The 18431-nt window shown below is 36.7% G+C and overlaps 1 protein-coding gene across 1 annotated transcript; it reads left to right on the plus strand.

Annotated features, from left to right (window-relative positions):
- Nucleotides 1–1203: 1203 nt before the first annotated feature.
- Nucleotides 1204–16654, plus strand: LOC135693764 (WD repeat-containing protein 31). The gene is made up of 11 exons (XM_065212335.2): nt 1204–1878; nt 2873–2947; nt 4145–4286; nt 5492–5592; nt 6536–6603; nt 7721–7781; nt 8328–8408; nt 11212–11321; nt 12309–12364; nt 14356–14425; nt 15722–16654. Exons 1-11 carry the CDS (start codon nt 1681–1683, stop codon nt 15813–15815), a joined length of 1056 nt encoding a protein of 351 aa, XP_065068407.1. The 5' UTR covers nt 1204–1680; the 3' UTR covers nt 15816–16654.
- The last annotated feature ends 1777 nt before the right edge of the window (nt 16655–18431 follow it).

Below are 18431 nucleotides of genomic sequence, written 5' to 3' on the forward strand. Positions count from 1 at the left end.
AATTTGATCGTGCTTTTTCACTAACATGGCGTTTGCAAAAATTAGGCCCAAAGTTTTGCCCGATCGTTCGAATACTTTTGGGAGGGAAATTTCAAGGAGGCTTTTTGCAGTTCAAAAAGTTTGCGGCTACGTCAAATTTTTGAAATTTGAAACTGTTAAAGAACGTTTTCTACTGTCATTTTTAAAACAAATGCTCTAAATAGATTGACGTTTTGATTGGTCGTTGTTTTGCTTTCGACCAATTGCCAGTCGCCACTTAAAAACAGAATTAATTTGCATAACAGTAGCTTTCGATCATTCTTGCGCCATTTCTCCTCTTTCAAGGTGGTACAATACTTGATCTTCAAGACAAGGAGGGGGGCCTAGGGTTACCTAGTAGAATTCATCGAGAAGACATAAGAACTTTAAGGATATTAATAATTGATTATTCTATAGTTCTTTTAAAGGACTCGTTTGGTTCTCAAGAAAATAAGTGGTTGAAGCTGTGATTGTAAGAATTTTCAAAGATTGATGTATTCAATATTCACCAACTTCTTTAAAAGCTTGTAGCTGTTTTATCAACGCTTCTGATTCTTTCTCTCCAGGTTGATGTTTATGAGAAGTAAGCTGAACTGAGGGGCAAATCCCTGATTATATTCTCGTACATTTTTCACAGTTATCCCAAAATAATGCCATCTGATTGATAATCTCCGACGAAAGCAAGTTGAGCAAAATTGAGTGTCCATATCCTTTTGAACGCCAGAAAGTGCCCTTTCTCAAATATATTTTTTGTTATTGCTTAGGGAGGGGAGCAAAATAAAAAAAAATTAAGTCATGCCTCTTTGCCAGACTGCAAAGTATTTTTCGTGCTCAAGTAATTATTTCTCCCGCTTTTGATTGCGCGGGAGAAATTTTTGTTGCAATGTAGCAGGTTTATCAAGCCTAGTGGTGATGCAGTGTGCTGGATTCCCATGAGAAAGCCTGCTGCAACTGTGCAAATTAATCTAAATTTGTAAAATTGTGTGGACGGGATTTGACGAAAAAACGCGTTCCCCGCGCTTACCCAAACTGTGCAGACTGGCCCCTTTGACTGTAGGAAAACCTTAATTTTGTCCGATAGAATGCCTAAGACCATGTAGACAGAGTGGATACGTTAGCCGTGAAAAAGCCTTCAATCGAGTTTCTATGGTGACGCCTTTTATGCTATAATGACTCTTCATGAATACGAGATTGGAAAAAACAGGCTCCAGTTCCAGGGAAGATGGATACATCGTTCTGGGAGGAAGTCTGAAGAACATGATAGATTAAGTGTTCCATTCAAAGATAATGATAGGTTAAATGTACAGATATTGCTATATATTTTGACATATCTTATCAAAGAAATTTCACCTAAAAGCTGTTGCTGTTTATTCATTGGATGCATCTTCAAGTTGGATGGATGAAATTTAATGTGTAATGTTGGGGAAGAAATTTCGTAACGTCTTAATACCGGATGTACTATAGCAGATGTTCGCGAACTGTTCGCAAGCCAACAATTGGAACTGCTTTATTGCTGGCTTGGCTAAATGCGCTGTATTTGTGGCTAAAACGAACAAAAGAAGTTAACTGTACGCTAAACGGGGTTGGAAAGAACGCAAGTATTTTTAAGTGACAGGTAAAGAAGATTTCAGAGGTACTTTATCATGGCTTAAGTCAAACTTTATGACAATGGGTCAAGGACAATCACGACAAAAATTTAACAAAAGCAGCTATAAAGAAAACGAATATAGTCCTAGAGGGTTAGAAGGTCACACGTCGAATGATGTACGCGATTTTCCTAGAGTTCATGGCACAAACAGTGTTACTGCAGTATCCTGCATAAATGGGACGTCGATTTGCATCTCTGGAGGCTCTGGAGGGGTAAATATTTTGAGCTATTTTTCACAACAATAAGGTATAAGTAACTCATTAAAAATAATTTGAATTATATAGGATGTTTGTCCCAAGTAGAAAAAAATAAGTTGTTAAACAAAATGTGTGCAGTTACACGATTGTTCATCTTTTTATAATTCTGATTAAAAAAAATTCTTTGAAGCAAACTAATTTAAGATACATTTGATAAAGATACCTGCTCCCATTTCTATTTTTCTAGTTTGTTTGTAATTTGAAACGCTTCATTGTATGCATATGACTTTTTTATCATTGAATATTTTGAATTTTTCCATGTCTAAATTCATTCAATGTTGGTAATAAACATTACCATGACTTTATTATTACTTATTATTATTTTTTATCTTGTTTATTGAGACATTGTATCAGACAAGGCATTATACAAAGTCATTTTTTCATTTTTTTGTAGCAAGTCTAAATGTAGGCATACAACACTTTAAATTTGTTTTCTATTTCTTAAAGGCATTGAGTCATTGATAAAAGGAGACCATATACCCAAACATAATCAAGTCCACTGAGTCATGATTTTGTGCTGCAATGCTATTGGTTTACCTGAAACTGGTCATATGAACTCATCTCCTTCTGATTAAAAAAGAGCTTACATCAATAGCATGTTGTCAAAAAAGATGCTGATATTGCATGAAGCTACAGCGATCATGCCGAAACCAAATGACCCCTATAAAGAAAGTCTATTTACCATCACTCAATGCTTTTAATTACAACCCATTAAGAAACTTTTACTACCAATTCCTGAAAAAGGTAAGAAATTTAGGTCCATGCTTAGCACATGCAAAGGCTAGTATGCACATCATTGATGATTTTAACCTTTAGCTAAGAAAAGAAAGCTAATTGATAAAATAATTCTTCTTTTCAAAATCAAGTCTTTTCTTTACCTGTGTTTTTTGCATCTTTGCTTTGTGCTCATGTTTTGCAGAAAATCATTTTTGATTAACATTTTTTGCAGAAAATAGGATTATTTGATGTTGGTGCAAGGAAACTGATGGCCAGATGGGATGCCCATGAAAAAGAAATCACAAAGGTTTTCCTATCTTATTTGTGCTCCTTGATTCCTTTTAGCCAAAACTGTTTTGATGTAGTGCTACAATTTATTATGAAATTGATATTTCTAGTGTTGGAGAGTCTGGGCTTGAATTTGTTTTAAAAAGTGAGAGATTGTGGCTGTATAAAATATTTTGAAGATGGAACAAAATGGCAGAAACATAGCATAAATATTACCTTAGTACAATATACCACATGAGGCTCCACAGTTGAAAACAATTGGTTATAGCCTTTTTATTTGACTTTTGAATTTCAATGAAACTTTGCCAATCCAGGGCATCTTTGAATGTACAGGTCACTTTTCTGGACCAAACTTTTTTCAGCTGAGAAATAAGCAGTTTTTGTCTTATACAAGTTGAAACGACATACTCTGGGTAACCGTTCTTCAGAAGAATTTTCTCGATTTTATCAAGCTTGGGACCAAATTTAGATTTGGAACGAATCGACAGTGTCCTGTGTGTGAGGGTTTTGATTATATCAGTTTTCCTGTCTTTTGGATTAATGGAATTTCAACGAATGTTTTGCCCAGAAAACTTTTGGCTTCCTTTTGTACACTGGTTAGAAATCCAGTTCTTTCTTTTTGCACTGAAATTTCAAGGAATCTCAAGGAGTTCTTGATCTTCTTTTTGATGATTTATTTTTAAGAGCAGGATATAACAAATTTATCTTCATACCAAAAGTAGACCACTGGTTTTTGGATTTGATCAAAAAATCTGTTTTCTTGAAAGACGATAAAGATGTTTGCTAGTGCCTGAACCTAAGGGGCTACCCATAGCAACGCTATCAAACTGTTGATACATTTGGTTATTGAAACTGAATTCAACACCTCTGGTGTCACTTGTGATAAGCTTTTTAAAAATTTCCTCAGAGATTAGGGGGCAATTTAGATTATAGCGATGCAAAATATTTTTCTGATTTTAACTAAGACAGAAAATTTGATCTTGTTTGTTATGAAAATAAATCAATTTTGACTTTTTGAAGTAGAGCTACTTTTTGAAGTAGAGTGTCCTAAATTCATACCACATGACCAAAAATCAAATAAAGCATGAAATCTAGTTTCAATTTCATTTTTGTGTTTATAAATATCTTCTGCTTAGAAAAATCTGTGTTGTGATTTTGAGACCACTATATTCTGTCCTGTTTCTTGTACATGAGTGACTGGAATTGCCTTATTTAGGTAATCCCAGCTGGAGTTGAGCAGTCTGTTTACAGTGCCTCAAGAGACAAGTCAATTAGGGTGTGGAAAAATAACTCAGATGAACCAGCTCATGTACTTAGTGGTCACACGCTTGGAGTCACTGCAATTACAACCAACAAAGGTAAAGGCAAGCTAGGAGTTTTATTTCATAAGTGGGCAAGCATGAATATATTTTGGATGGGCAAGAATTCTCAGATAAAGCAAAATGCTATCATATGGTCTTGTTTACAAACACCAGAGGGGTAGTAGGAGGGGGCAGGGAGGCTCCCAATATTCTTGAGGGTCCCCAAACCAAATTTTGCAGATGGTACTGTTTGAAAATGTGCACATATTGCCTCTCAGTTCTCTCTCCCATGACTATGTTGGTTTGTACATGTTTATACACCTCTTTACATTATTTTTAATATACCGCATTTCCTCTAATTAAAATTGCCCTCTTATAAATAGAAAACCAACCAAACAAGATAAGCAAAAAAAAATGTTTATAGCATGCATTTAAAAGTGAGCTACCTCTATGCCTATAATACTGGTCAAATGTCCAATATCGACAAATATTTGATTTCTTTAAAAGATACACAGTCACATCACCAATTGAGAATACATCAACAAAGTCCCCCACCCCTTATGTCCAATCATCCTTTCACATCTTAGGAAATTTTTCAAAAGAGAACTTTGAAAAAACTTCTATTATCCCCTTCCTCTTTAAACCCTTTCTTATTGAATTTAAGATAAATAATGCAAGGACATTATTTCTATATATTATTCATTCTTTCATCCATTCATCCATTCATTCATCCATTCATTCATCAATTCATTCATTCATTCATTCATTCATTCATTCATTTATCCATTCACTCATTCATTCATTCATTTATTCATTCATTCATTCATTCATTCATTCATTCTTCCCCCTTCCCAGCACTTCTCTCCTTAATGTGAATGATTTAAGATCTAAATGGCTTGTTTCCTAACTTCAGAATAGCCTTCCACTAATTTAAGCAGTTTACTTTTAATGATCATTCAGCAGTTAGATTCAAGCTTATTTTTATAGTTTTTATTTTAATTCATCAAATAAAAAGACTAATCATAGTTGAAAGTATATTTTTTTATGTATGTAGAAGATTCTAACTGTCGCCTTATACCAACTTAGCTGTTCCGTCTTGGCTCTCCTTCACAACGGAAATTAAAGTCTGCATGCAAGCTAATATCAATCAGAAACAATCAGATATTCTAATGATGAAATATTTTTCTTTGTGTTTGTAAAACATTTTTCATTAAGAAAGCTGCTTAAGGTCTTTGACTAAAACACAGTTAACTCTGTTCTAGATGGTTGTCAGCTGGTGTCTGGTTCTCGTGACAATACAGTTAGGTTGTGGGACATGAAGGTTGGTACTTGCATTAGGCATATGACACAGCCACGGAATATGGTAGGTTTGCACCCATTTATTTCAGCATGTTATATCACAGTGTATAATAGTGAACTTTTTACATGTTGAATCTTTTCAAAAGGTAGTTATTTTCTGATATGAAAACGATAAGAAAGGAAATTGGCATATGTTATTGTATATCCTGTATAGTTGCATTCACTTCCACTTGAAAAAATATACCTCAATAAAATTCCAAACACATTGATAAATTAAGAGAGAATCTATCACAAAGTAAAAAAGATTGATTTAGCCATTGCAGAGGATTAATAATTTATGTATTGTTCTCATAAATTATTCTTGGTGGTTATCAACATAATTTTATCACACAGTAGGTAATGTGTTTTGGGATGTTCACTGTCATGGCTTGCATTTTGTCTCTTAAAAGATTGAGATACAGAAGCAGGAGATTCCTCCTTCATTAAAAATTCAAAAGCCAACAGTTCAGTGGAATCTAACAAAATATAGGGTTATTTCAAAACAAGATTGATCATGGCAACAGCAATAAATTTAACAAAAAATAGTTTTGCCCAGGAAACTTTTTTTACTTTCGTAGTAGCCGGGGTCATGTCAATCTCCATCTGCAACTTTGTATAGATTTATGTTTCCCTGTTGGTTTTTGAGAAATAATTAATATGCTCTGAGTGTGGAAGTGTTGAAGCAATTATATTATTTGCTCCAAGTTTTCGAAAACTGTTTCATTACTTCAGTGGTTGTGATGGCTAGCTGTACATCGCTCTGTTGCCAATAAATGTCTTTTATTGTGTGAGGTTATTTGCAGTGAAGGGAACAACCCGACCTCCAGTTCTACAACATTTCTTAAAATTTATTCCGAAAACTGAGTTGAGGAAGGACAGCTCAAGTATGTGACTTGGAAAATGGACTGCACTTCTCCAAACATTCAAAAAGCTGAATTTTCCATCTGTTTCATGCTCCATCTTTGTAGGTTACGGATGTTAAATGGATTGATGGAACGGAACAGGTCGTCCAGACTGGAGAGGACAAAATAATGAAGTAAGTTCAGCGCGCTGGATTTCGATTTCCATTGCATGCAAACGCAGGGGCGGATTCAGGGTGTCGCACAGGTCGCACGAAAGACCGTCAGATTTTCAGAATTTAGTTTTAGTCTTCAGTCATTGAAATAAGGCAATTGTGTTTACCACAATCTTTTATTTTCCTCCCTACAGATAATACATTTACCTCTCTTTACACAATAAACATAGGACCGAACTTGGTCGATCTCACACACAATGCTGCGATTTGATTCAATATAGAAGAAATTCAAAGACCATCCTAGACCGTAAAAAGTATGATTTTTAGGCATGTCGCCCGTGCCGCACAAATATACAGGGCTCTTTGTTATGCAAATATTTTACCAAATCTCGCCAATCAAAATTCAAGTTTTCACATATTTGTGCGGCACGAAAAGTCTGTAAACACTATGCTAGATTACTGTGCCGCACAACTGCTGGCAAGGGAAGAAAGTTGATGCGGTTGGAAGTTGTAAAAGAAAAGAATCCCAATTTTCTTTATTTATACAGAAGAGGTGCATAAGTAGTGTACACTTCTGAATCTCAAGATATTTTGTTTCAACTGCGTGTTGGATTTGCTGGAAAATTTGGAAATCTTTTCAAGGGAAAAATGTTTGACTGAAAGATTTGAACGTTTCAGGGCCCCAGTCCCGTCTCCACTCTCAAAACTATACTGCAAGGCCTGCAAACCTCCTAGACCGCCTGTGCGACCGTCAACTTTTATTCTGTATCCGCCCCTGTGCAAACGTGTACCAGTCTACAGAAATTTGGATACTCGCAGAATGTGAATTTAACTCATAGGAATAAAGACACACGAGATCTTTACACAGAATTTTGTTACAGCAGCATTAGCTAGTTGCGGATGAAACTTCCGCCTTGTGTTGTTGTTAACTTTGCTATCAAGCCCTTTTTATTAAATCGTGGCTATTTCTCCTCACTTACATTTCCCATGATCTCGTTCTTCATTATGAATACATAGAGTAGTGTCTGGGATTTTTTTAAATCTGCTGGAGAGGAGATACGGAATTTTTGCTTATTCTTTGAATTTGGAGTAAGAAGAACATTTTTGGGAAAAATTTGTCTACCGTTCTTTACTTCAGAATATGGGATACAAGGAGTTTGCAAGTGGCCAGAACATTTCCAATGAAGCAATATTTTCAGGTGAATGTTACTTGAGTTTAATTTATGTGGAGCTATTTGGCATGATTAAATTAGGAGTTTGCCTGGCCTAAATCGTCCAAAACCATGATTCTACCGGTATTTCGTTTTACAATAAGAAGGAAGCAACAAAAGAAATAACAGTTTTCGAATGGGAGATAATCCTAGCAGAGGCGGGCATGTGGTAGGTTTGTGGCAAATCGTTTGAGCTGCTAGTTTGAAATTGGAGCCCAAACTGTCCATGGAATATGTAAAATGTTTCGATTTGCCGTTTATGATAAAACTTATCCCTAGAATTCTTCGGTGATGCCCAAGCAAAAAGCATTGTTTATTAGAAACAAAATTTTGTTTGAGGGGCACAGTCTTCATTAAGATCAAAAGTAGTTACGGCTCTCCGGTAAATATGTGACAATACTTATGTGGCAATGCTTAGAGCTATGTTTTATTTATTTTGCGTGGGGGCCATAGATAAATCAATTCTTAAAGTAATATTCTGTGCTTTGCACGATTCTTTACAGCCTTTAATTGTAGACGCCATTTCCCTTTTAGACGTGCTGCGACGTATCGGCTGGTGGTTCGTATATAGTAACGGGAGCCACCGGGTTTAATGGCAATGGCTGTGACGTCACTGTGAGTTTACTCAATAGCAGAGATCTTTATTAGTCTAACATAGTTCAACCTAGCGTATGCATAGTTTTATTTTAATTATTAATAAAGTTTGAAATATTGATCGCCTGAGCCACGCCATGTTCTCACGTTGAAGTATCGACTAAAACACCCCTTTTCAGTTAGATTTGTCGATTTTTAAATGCATTTTGATGCAAAAACGAACAGGGGCTAATTCTTTCAAGTGCGATACAAGTCTGCCCATAATCAATATGATGTTTGACAGACTCGAAGTTTCCGTGATCGCCCAAATGGAACTATATGGAGCAAATCGTATTTTGCAAAACACATTTTGGCAACGTTATGGCATAGAAATAATTGATGGAAAGTCGCTATGATATTTGCAAATAAAGCATGTTTGGCTCACCTTCCCAACTGTCAACAGCAAAACATGACCTGTTTCTGTTTTGGCAAAGCAGGTGCCATTTAGCAGCTTGATTGAGAAATGTTTTCTTTCAATGTTTGGCCCAGGACGGTTCCGACCAATAGTATAACAGCATCAACTATCGCGCGGGAAGAGCCTGCATAAATAAATGATGCAAACCTTGGATATTTTATGAAGTCTGTTTCATAAAATTGCAGAAACTATTAGACCAGACGGAAATGGCGGGGAGTACTACTTTGGGGCGGGGAAATTTTGATCACCAGTTTCGAGTTCTTAATAAACTGGTGATATTGAATTGTGATTGTAAAAGGGGAGTTGCCGCTGTTTTTTGGGGGTAAAATGGGGGTTAAGCCAGGAGAAGTTCCTGCTTATCCTCTGCGGAGGAATAACGTGGCTGGAATGACGTTTTTAACAAGATAAATCTTGTCTAAGCAGTGGAATATGGAGAATAGTTTATCTTTTTTGGTAGAAATACGTTTAAAGTAGTAAATGAGCTTTAATTTGCCACGTGACGTCTAATTATCCCCATGTCCTTATATGGATATCTTATTAAAAATGGGAAAAGCAACATCATCCTTTGACATCGGAAATTCATTTTAGCACGCAATTGACTATCAAAACTTTAAGAAGGGACTGTCGTGGTACTCAAACAATAAAAAGGGACTTTTTGTCGTTTTTGTCAACCTACATTGATAATATTAATTGGTCTTATAAGAGTATTACTATGCTAATACAGTATTTTGTTTTGTAAGGTAAAAAGCTTTTATTTTATTTTAACTGAAATAGCTGTGTTTTTCTTTAGCATACAGTGGACGGATCATTGTAGAATGAAATTCATCTGGGACATAGTTACCAAAATATATTTTATAGAAAGTTTAGACAGATTCGTGTCCAAACTTATAGAAAACCCGAAAGTCTATCGTTTTGTTTCGATCTCAATCTATTTTCCGTATCATGAAAATCGGCTAACTTTTGGCATAAGAAATCTTAGATATTTCGTCATGAATAAGGCAGTACCGTCAGAAACATCTATGAAAAGGGCATTTTGGCCACCCTTGCTCCTTCTATCAAATGGCAACAGGGGTGGTTGACCCCCCACGCCCCCCTCTCCGACGTCACTGTATGTCGCAGATGAGTCTCATTCTACAATAATCCGTCCACTGTATGAAAAAGAAAAAATGCAAACTATTTCAGTTGCTGACTTTAAAAGACAAGTTCTTTACCTTACAAATCAAGAAAGACAATTAAGTACATTAAACCCTATCAAAATTATAATTTATTGCTAAATTTAGGTTTATCATATTGGATTCATTTGTAGTGGATTGCTTTTCGTTGTTTGTGCTGTTCCTACCCATCATTCATACTTGTAGCTCTAGCTCTTGATTTCCTCAGTAAAATTCCACGTTTATCTTATCTGTATTAGCATAGTAATACGCTTTAAGACCAACAATTAATACCATCAACTGTTGTTGGATCGCCTGCGCAAATACCAAATGCCCTTTCTCTGTGAAGAGCGATTTTATTCACAGTTTTCTCACAGTTCCGAAGGCTTTTTCTTTAAGTCAACATAATCATCTTTTCTGTATGGTTGAAAATGTTTCTAACGTTCGAAAAGTATTGCACCAACCGCCACAAAGTGTATTTTTCTCACTATAAAAGAAAGACGTATAAAGTTTGATGGCCTTTTACTTGCTGTCCAGGCTTTTTCGAGTGCAATCAGACGTAAGTTTGTCAGCGAGGCATCATAGCATAGAGGGAGAACAGGTGGCAAATAGACATAGTTTCTGCGATTTCGCAAGACTTTTTGAGGTTCTTTTGCAAGATTAGATCTAGACAGCCATATTTAACGACATGAAGAGTCGTTATCTTTAACCGGAGATATGTATTTTAGATTCATCAAGTATTTAAACGATAATTGTTGGCCAGAAGCTTTCAATTCTTCACAAATGATTGATCAAAATCTTGATAGCTTTTTTGAGACAAAAACAATTGTCATCTGAGTTTCTATTGCAACATTCGCCTTATTTCTTCTAGTGAGGACATTGCTGGCAACTGTATGATCCATATTTTAAGGATTTGAAGCGGCACTCATATTTTGAGAAAGAAGGCGAAATCTGACATCATCTTTTTTCTAGATGGTTACTTTGAAATCGAATTTTGTTGTTCCTGTCTCGCTTTTTCGCTTCTGACAACAGCTCTAATTTGCAATATCAGTTTTCATCATAGAGATGTATTGATTTTTAAGCAAACTACAGTTTTCATGGCAAAAGAACTTTCAATAAAGATATAATCAGGCATTTTCTAGTAACATTGAGTTTGCAGCCTTTCATTTCGTATTGTTTTGTTTTTCTTTTATCATAAACAAGCTTCACTGTTTTGCAGGTATGGGATGTTCGTGAAGGTAAAGTTGTTAATGAGCTGAAAGGACACGCCCAAAAAGTATCTGATTGTCGCTATATCACGAATATGTCTGATCATGCCCCTGGATCCCTGTAAGTGGAATGAATCAATGAAGCATTATGTGGCACGCAACCTTTTTGTGACCTTCTTTCGAAATTTGTATGCAAGACACAATTATCTGATAAAAACAGTGTATTTCACACCACTAGATAAAAGCCAGGTTTTGGAGCTTTGGCAGCAATCCGTCTGATATATGTTGTTTAGACTTGTTTAAACAGAGTTAATCTACTAGTAAAAATGCCACACGTGACTTTATTACTAATTGTTCTTGGACAATAGTTTTTCCTATCCTGGTACTTTCCCCACATGGTTGTGGTTGACACCTATTTATTAGTGTACCATCATTCTGCATGCTGTAAGGGACTGATATGCACGCATCTCAGGTTTTTCTCCACCCACCCACTCCTTTCTTTATCTTTCTTTTCTTGGCTTTGTTTCGTTTCAAAACTCTGCTTTCCAGCTTTCCCCCGGAGACAGTCGTCTTGCGGGCAGATGCATCAGCCTGGAAGCGGTTTCCCATGTGTCGTGCTCCTTCAGAGCGTTGACTGTCATGGCCTTCCACTCTACCCTGCTCTAGCTGTCTTAATCAATTCTTTAGCTTCTACATTTGCCCACGTGCTCAAAGCCTTCACATATCCAATTCTTGGTCTTCCTCTTCCTTTCTTTCCCTCTATCTTTCCAGTAACCGCTAGGTGTCCCAAGCCTTCCCTTCTCATCACGTGCCCAAGAAGCTCCATCTGCCTTTTGCTGATTGATGTTAGTAGTCCTCTTTTTGTACCCGCTCTTCTCAAAACTTCCTCATTATTTGTGTGTTCAGTCAATAAAATCCTTAACATCCTTCTCAGAAACCACATTTCCATAGTTGTAATCATCGTCCATTAAAATGGGTGCGTCTATTTGTCACGCTCATTGAAAGTTTGCCGCTTGTTGCTGATTTGTTTCTAATCTCCTTATTTATCTGCTCGTCTTTGGTTTTTATCGTAGTCGTGGCTTTGTAATCATACTCTCTTCAATTCTAGCCTGGTCAGTGTCTCACTTGACTGCAACGTGAAAATCTGGAGCCCCGATGTTAGCAGTACGTATAATTTTCCATTGACTTTCAATTCGAGATTCTTGCAAGCTCGATTTTCAGTCACCAATTTCTTTTGTCATCCAGTAACAAGTGTACTCAAGGCACAAAGAAAATTCACTCGTAATCGTCAAATGCAAACTGTCCTTTACAATTCACTCGTTATCGTCAATCAAAACAACGTCAAAAAAAGAAAATTGTTTTTTATTGGCCATTTTGCGAGATGTGAAGGCTGGGCAAATGATATCCTGTCTGGCATGATCGAAGAAGAGAAAGACCGCGGCGGAAGCTCAAAAACGATGTGCAAGAGGTTTTAGGAATGACAACGGCTGGACTACTCCGATGTGCACGAAATAGAGACTGTTGGCGAACGACCGTTGCGTGTGCCACGGCGGGTCAGCGCTGACGCATCCGTTCTTGATCATAATGATGATCATCGCATACAGTTCTCGAATAAAAATTGACCAACAATCTAATTGTCATGAAATAAGAATAATCAGAATATAATCGGCGAAATGAAATTAAAAATGTTAAAAAACCGCATATTATATTAAACTAAAATATTAAAAGATCACAATAATAAGAACATCATAGATTGGTCAGAAAACATCTGAAAATTATAAAAAAAATATTACTTTAAGTAATTAAATTATTAAAAAAACATAATAATATACACAGAATAATCATCATGATTTTTAATAAACGCTTCTCTTTCTCATTATGCGACCCACTCAAAACAACATTTAATAATCTCTCTTCGTCCAAATATACTAAGAATCATTTGTCAAATATGCAAGTACCCGACATAAGTAAGCTTCTTTTTGCTACTTGGTGAATCCTTAATGCCAGTATGAGGTAAACAAGCTCCTTACCAATGATGGCTGAGCAATACTCAAGCACTAGCGGTTGAGAAAACTTTTGAGTGTTAGGGCCAGTGCAGTTAACGTTTCAAATTTCTTGTTTGCGGAACCATATATATGTTTACTACCGATGTCCAAGTATCCGGTGTTCATGATACATTTCTCAAGCTATATCGAAAATGGGGGGCTGTCAGTTGTTCCCAAAACCCCAGTTGTTTTCATCACTCTGTAAAGAAACTCATATGCACAGATCGATTGGGGGAAATGCATGCTCCTTAGGGGACATGAACATAGATGCATTCCTCAAGAATGTCAAAAAGAGATTGTCTGGTCTCAAATCTGTAATTGTTAGCGTCAGCATACACTCTTTTCTTTATAATAGACTCGTCCCTATTTCATAAGAACACCGAGGCTCGAGTTGCCAAAAATAAGAAAACTTAAGAACACGACCCGTCTCCAATTGATGATAAATAGAAGAAACAATATGTAAACAAAACAAAACAGTTATTTAGGGGCCTGAGAATCAACTTTTGGTATGGAATTGTAGAGGAATCAATGTTGAAATATGAACAATATTTTAAACACTCGCGCCTCATACAATGAAACATCAACCTCGACCGAAATTACCTGGTTCTTAGAAAAAAGAGTGTACTGCATTGAAATATCATCCTCGGAAAGCAGGTTTACTGTGGTAAATGAGTCTCTCATTCACTGCATTTCTTGTAGCACAAGGTTGCCACAATCACGCAGTGTTCCTTTATAAACTATAAACTGCAAGTCACTTTTAAACAGACATTAACTGTTTCCTATTTTCAAAACCATTTTTATATTGTGAATCATCAATAATCTATGTACAAATTATTTTGTTTGAGAAGGTTTAGAATATCTGACACGATCAATTGCTGCTTTATTAAACTCCTTTTTATTTAGTTTTGTGTCGGATTTATTCTTATGTTGTTGTGATCATTTCAGCAGAGTTCAACAAAAATTCAATGTAAAGTTTTGCTTATAAGTAGAAGTATTCGTATGATATCATAGAAAACGCTGAAAAATCAAGATTTAACGAAGAGGTTGGAATAATTCTGATTCCTGTTTCTTTTTTGTCTTCCCAATACCGGAGTACACGTTATCTTTTAGATGCTCTTGTCTCTGAAGTCGTACCAACAGCTAAAGAACTCACGGCCGTTTCTTCATTTCAAGATGGCAGGTAAAGAGCCGATGTACCTTAATCAATCTTTATCGATATGCTTTTGAAATATTTGTTTGAAAAAACCAAACTGTAAAAATTTTTCTAGCATGGTTCTTCGGAAAAAAGTTTTTCCATCAAAATTGGATTTCGATAGAATTTCTTAAATTGACAAATTTGACACAAATGTTCTGGTCTATGTACAGATAATCTCAACTATTGAAGCTGTTAAATATTGATGGCTGCAGTAAACCATATAGACTATCAGCATATAGGCAAAAGGCAGTTCTACATTTTTACATATTTTTATAGACAGTTTTAGATGTTTTTTTCTTTCTCAAAGGCAATACGCATTCAAATACTTAGATCCTTCAATCTTTCCACAATGCTTTCCACAATTTGTGGCCTCTGCGACAAAGCGAAGTGGTAGGGCTTTCTATCCAAAGGTCCTTGATTCCACCGCTTCTGTTTAAGTGAAAACTGGGCTTTACCAATTGTGAAGACAGCACCTTTGATTTTTATACACTAATTGTGCCTCTCTACATCCAGGAATTCGGTACCTGCCCCATAGTTATAAGCACCGTCTTCATAGCAAAAGGACCAGAAAGTTTTGTGTAGAGTTGTTGGAGTAGCCTTTAACCTGGCTATAATCTGGCTATATAGTCTGGGGTAAAAACAAAACTGCCTCTCAAAGAGAACAGCCTGCTCGATCTTGTAGGACTAAAAACACAGTAAAAACTAGTGACTCGGCCAGCACCTTTTAGACAACCCAGATTGTACAAAACACTATAATGACGAAATGTTTCAGATAATTGGTCGTCTTTCCATGTAACAGTTTTGGAATCGATCTACATACAAACGAAAAAGCCGCCATTGTGTAGACAGAAGGAGTTCGTTTTCTCTCTTAGTCTCTAGTGGTAATCTTTCTATAGGCACGCGGCACTGATTGGCGAACTTTGCCGGTCATGTGCTTGCGTTTTTCTGATTGGCCTATTTCGATCCACAACTGGGTATATATTTTCCATCTCGTTCTTTCAGACGTTTCAGACCTTTATTCTGACGTTTTATAGTTTACTTTGAGGAGTGTCAGACAAAGAAGCTTGTATGTTGTGAAATGTTTTCGAAGCCATTTTCAAGTTTTATACCGCCAAACAAATTTTCATACTTTGCTTTGCTTTATTTTACGTTACTTTTCTTTACTTTATACAACTTGCATTATTTTGGCTTTTCATATCTCTTTAACCTTTATTTTGTCACTGGCAGCTTGATATAAGCTTGATGCAGATGGTGATTACTATCATTTCTTTCTATCTTTAGGTTTGTCATTGGAACATACGAGTATGGGATTCATTATTGCAAAGTGGTCGAAGAAGAGGATGGTCTAAAGATTAATCGTGTTTTAAGATTTTGATATTATGAATCTCTAGTAATATTTCAGAACCCTAATCGGTAACAAACTAATCTGGTCTCCAGAAATAAGGTATTGGTAGTTGTACTAACTATACCGTTTTGGAGCACATTGCTCTCTCTTTGTACCAATTGTGCAAAGATGTGTTTCGTACGTTGACAGATCTTTGCTTACCTCGCGTGAAGGCAAACTTCCATTTCAATGTTTTTGTTCGCGCGTGCGTTGCGCCAAAGCCTACGCATGCGTATTTGAGATCGCTTCAGCCGCAGAGAACAAATTTCGCTTGCCTACTCCCAAAGCAATTTGTGCAAATAAGCTGCGAGAAGCAAGTCTCATCAGAAGGTTGCACGGCGCGCGCACAAGCTAATAGAAAGTCTGAAGTGGAAGTTAATCTTAAAGACACACGGTGGCTATAAGCTCAAGCTGTTCAAATTCAAAATTTTCAAATGGAGCTTAATTATTGAAACGTCTTAGGAACACTGCTCCCGTGAAATTGCGAGCTCCCAAATAATGCTACCCCATTCTGTTGCGGAGTGTATCAAACCTTCCGATGGCTTACTATCGTCCCACGAATGGTTTTGTCGTTTGACAATAAGAATGACGCAAAAATGAACAAGCAATTACATGCAAAATCTAACAACAAATATTTTGGCTGTTATTTTTAGCTTGCCCCGACCCCTGTCACAGAAGTCCTTTTATATTCGTCGTGTACCTTCAAGAGAAAGCGCCAATCAACGTTCTCCCCTTTCATCATGCCTGGCGTATGATGTTTACATCCTTTTTCGGTTTTTCCAGTTTTTAAATTAATTAGATTTTAAGAGAGCATTGAAAGTTTGAGCTTGCAAGCTTTGAGTTTCCCGCAAGACTTGATAAAGTTGGATCTTTGAAGACCGGCAGAACCACCCTGCTTCGTTAACATTTAGATTAAACCTAATGGCAAGTAACTGTTAGAGCTATCGTTGAGCTCCCATTTGTAGAACTTCTCTGCTTTCAGTTGCTTTCCCAAAAATAAACATATTCTCGTTTACTAGGTCTCAGAAATCGGATTTCAATTGAGACTGTTCACATCAGGTTTTTAGAGCTATTTTGATTCTTGTAGTCGAAATTCTAATTAGAAACCTGAAGGCCAAGGGATCGAGTCTGGTTTCATATTGGTTTTGCATTATTACCGTTTACGGATTTATCCTCGAATTGCCCCCCCCCCCTCGAAAAAGCCCCACCCTCGAATAAGCCCTCACCCTAGAACTACAAATTGTCAATAGGCCCCACCCCCTTGAATAAGCCCCCACTGCTACCATAAACCCTCGAATTTACCCACTTTCGATTTGTTAATTTTTTCCAGCTGAGGTTGCCTTTGACGTTTTATTGAATTACTACAAACATTCATACTTTTGTTAATAATTGATTTAATGTCTATAAAGAAATCCCTACTAAAATATACGAGGTCTTTTAATAGTGTCTTCTTAATGTCTACTGTAATTTTATAAGCCACCCTCGTATAACCCCCCTTCGTATAAGCCCCCTTCGAATAACCCCCATCCAAAGAGGTCAAAAATATCAAAAATAAAAAAAAGCCCTCAGGGATGTAATTCGAATTTTTACGGTATAGAAGGTTGTCAATCATGCTGTGAACTTTTTGTACTATATTTATGCCATCACGGGATTTGAAACAATTTGGCTCAGCGAAATTTAAAACCCCCTCGGTCTGCGACTAAGGGGTGTTAGGGTTTTATTTGTTAAGTCCTTAATAGTTTGCAAAACAAAGGAATTTAGGTACACAACGTTTTTCGATTAACTGGTAACTTTTTTGATTTTATTCTACACTTTTTAAACTTTTACCAGTTTGTTGTTTCTTTTCACGCTTTGTTTAGGGTTTTTTGCAACCATATTAAACTTATGATCTTTTAAAATGAGGCGTGAACAGTAAAGACCCGCATGAGTCTTGCGTTTTTATTGCGGTCCTGGGCGGCGGATTTGGGCGACAGATCTGGGCGGCGGATCTGGGCGGCAGATCTGGGCGGCGGATCTAGGCGGCGGATCTGGGCGGCGGATCTAGGCGGCGGATCTGGGCGGCAGATCTGGGCGACGGATCTGGGCGGCAGATCTGGGCGGCGGATCTGGGCGGCGGATCTGGGCGGCAGATCTGGGCGGCGGATGGGTTTTTATTGTAATAGTACAACTTTTTCAGTCCTCTGTTTTCAGTTGTCAGTATTCAGTTTTTTTGAAGATGTTGTAAACCAATTTGTTGTCAATTTTGTGTTGTCTCCCGAATTTTTTTAAAGTAAAATTTCCGTTTTGGTGTTTTTCTAAATCCTTTGATGCACTTCATTTGTTAGATAATATTTTGAATTTATGTAGAATGGTTATTGAATTAAAAGCAATGATTTGAAAAGTTATCACTCTTTTTCGAAATATATCTAAAGGAAACGTTCCTCCAAATTTCCATCAACATTTCTAGAGGACCTTAAGTAAGAATCACTTCTTTCTGTAACCAACACTTCTTTATCAGCAATCTGAATCTTTTAGGCTTAGAGGTCAAAATTAAAAAGCTGGTATGTAAAAAGTAGCCAATACCTCTCGGTGTCCTTAGAGTTACCTTCGGATGCAAGGTAGGAGCAA

Source organism: Rhopilema esculentum, chromosome 11, assembly GCF_057945365.1.
Source record: "Rhopilema esculentum isolate cy_ngs chromosome 11, ASM5794536v1, whole genome shotgun sequence".
NCBI lineage: Eukaryota > Metazoa > Cnidaria > Scyphozoa > Rhizostomeae > Rhizostomatidae > Rhopilema > Rhopilema esculentum.

Excerpts from the sequence above, each read along its gene's own strand:
- LOC135693764 (XM_065212335.2), top strand. The coding sequence starts at position 1,681 with ATGACAATGGGTCAAGGACAATCACGACAAAAATTTAACAAAAGCAGC. Across the intron at positions 4,287-5,491 it reads TGCAATTACAACCAACAAAG|ATGGTTGTCAGCTGGTGTCT; the intron begins GTAAAGGCAAGC and ends ACTCTGTTCTAG. Across the intron at positions 6,604-7,720 it reads GGAGAGGACAAAATAATGAA|AATATGGGATACAAGGAGTT; the intron begins GTAAGTTCAGCG and ends TCTTTACTTCAG.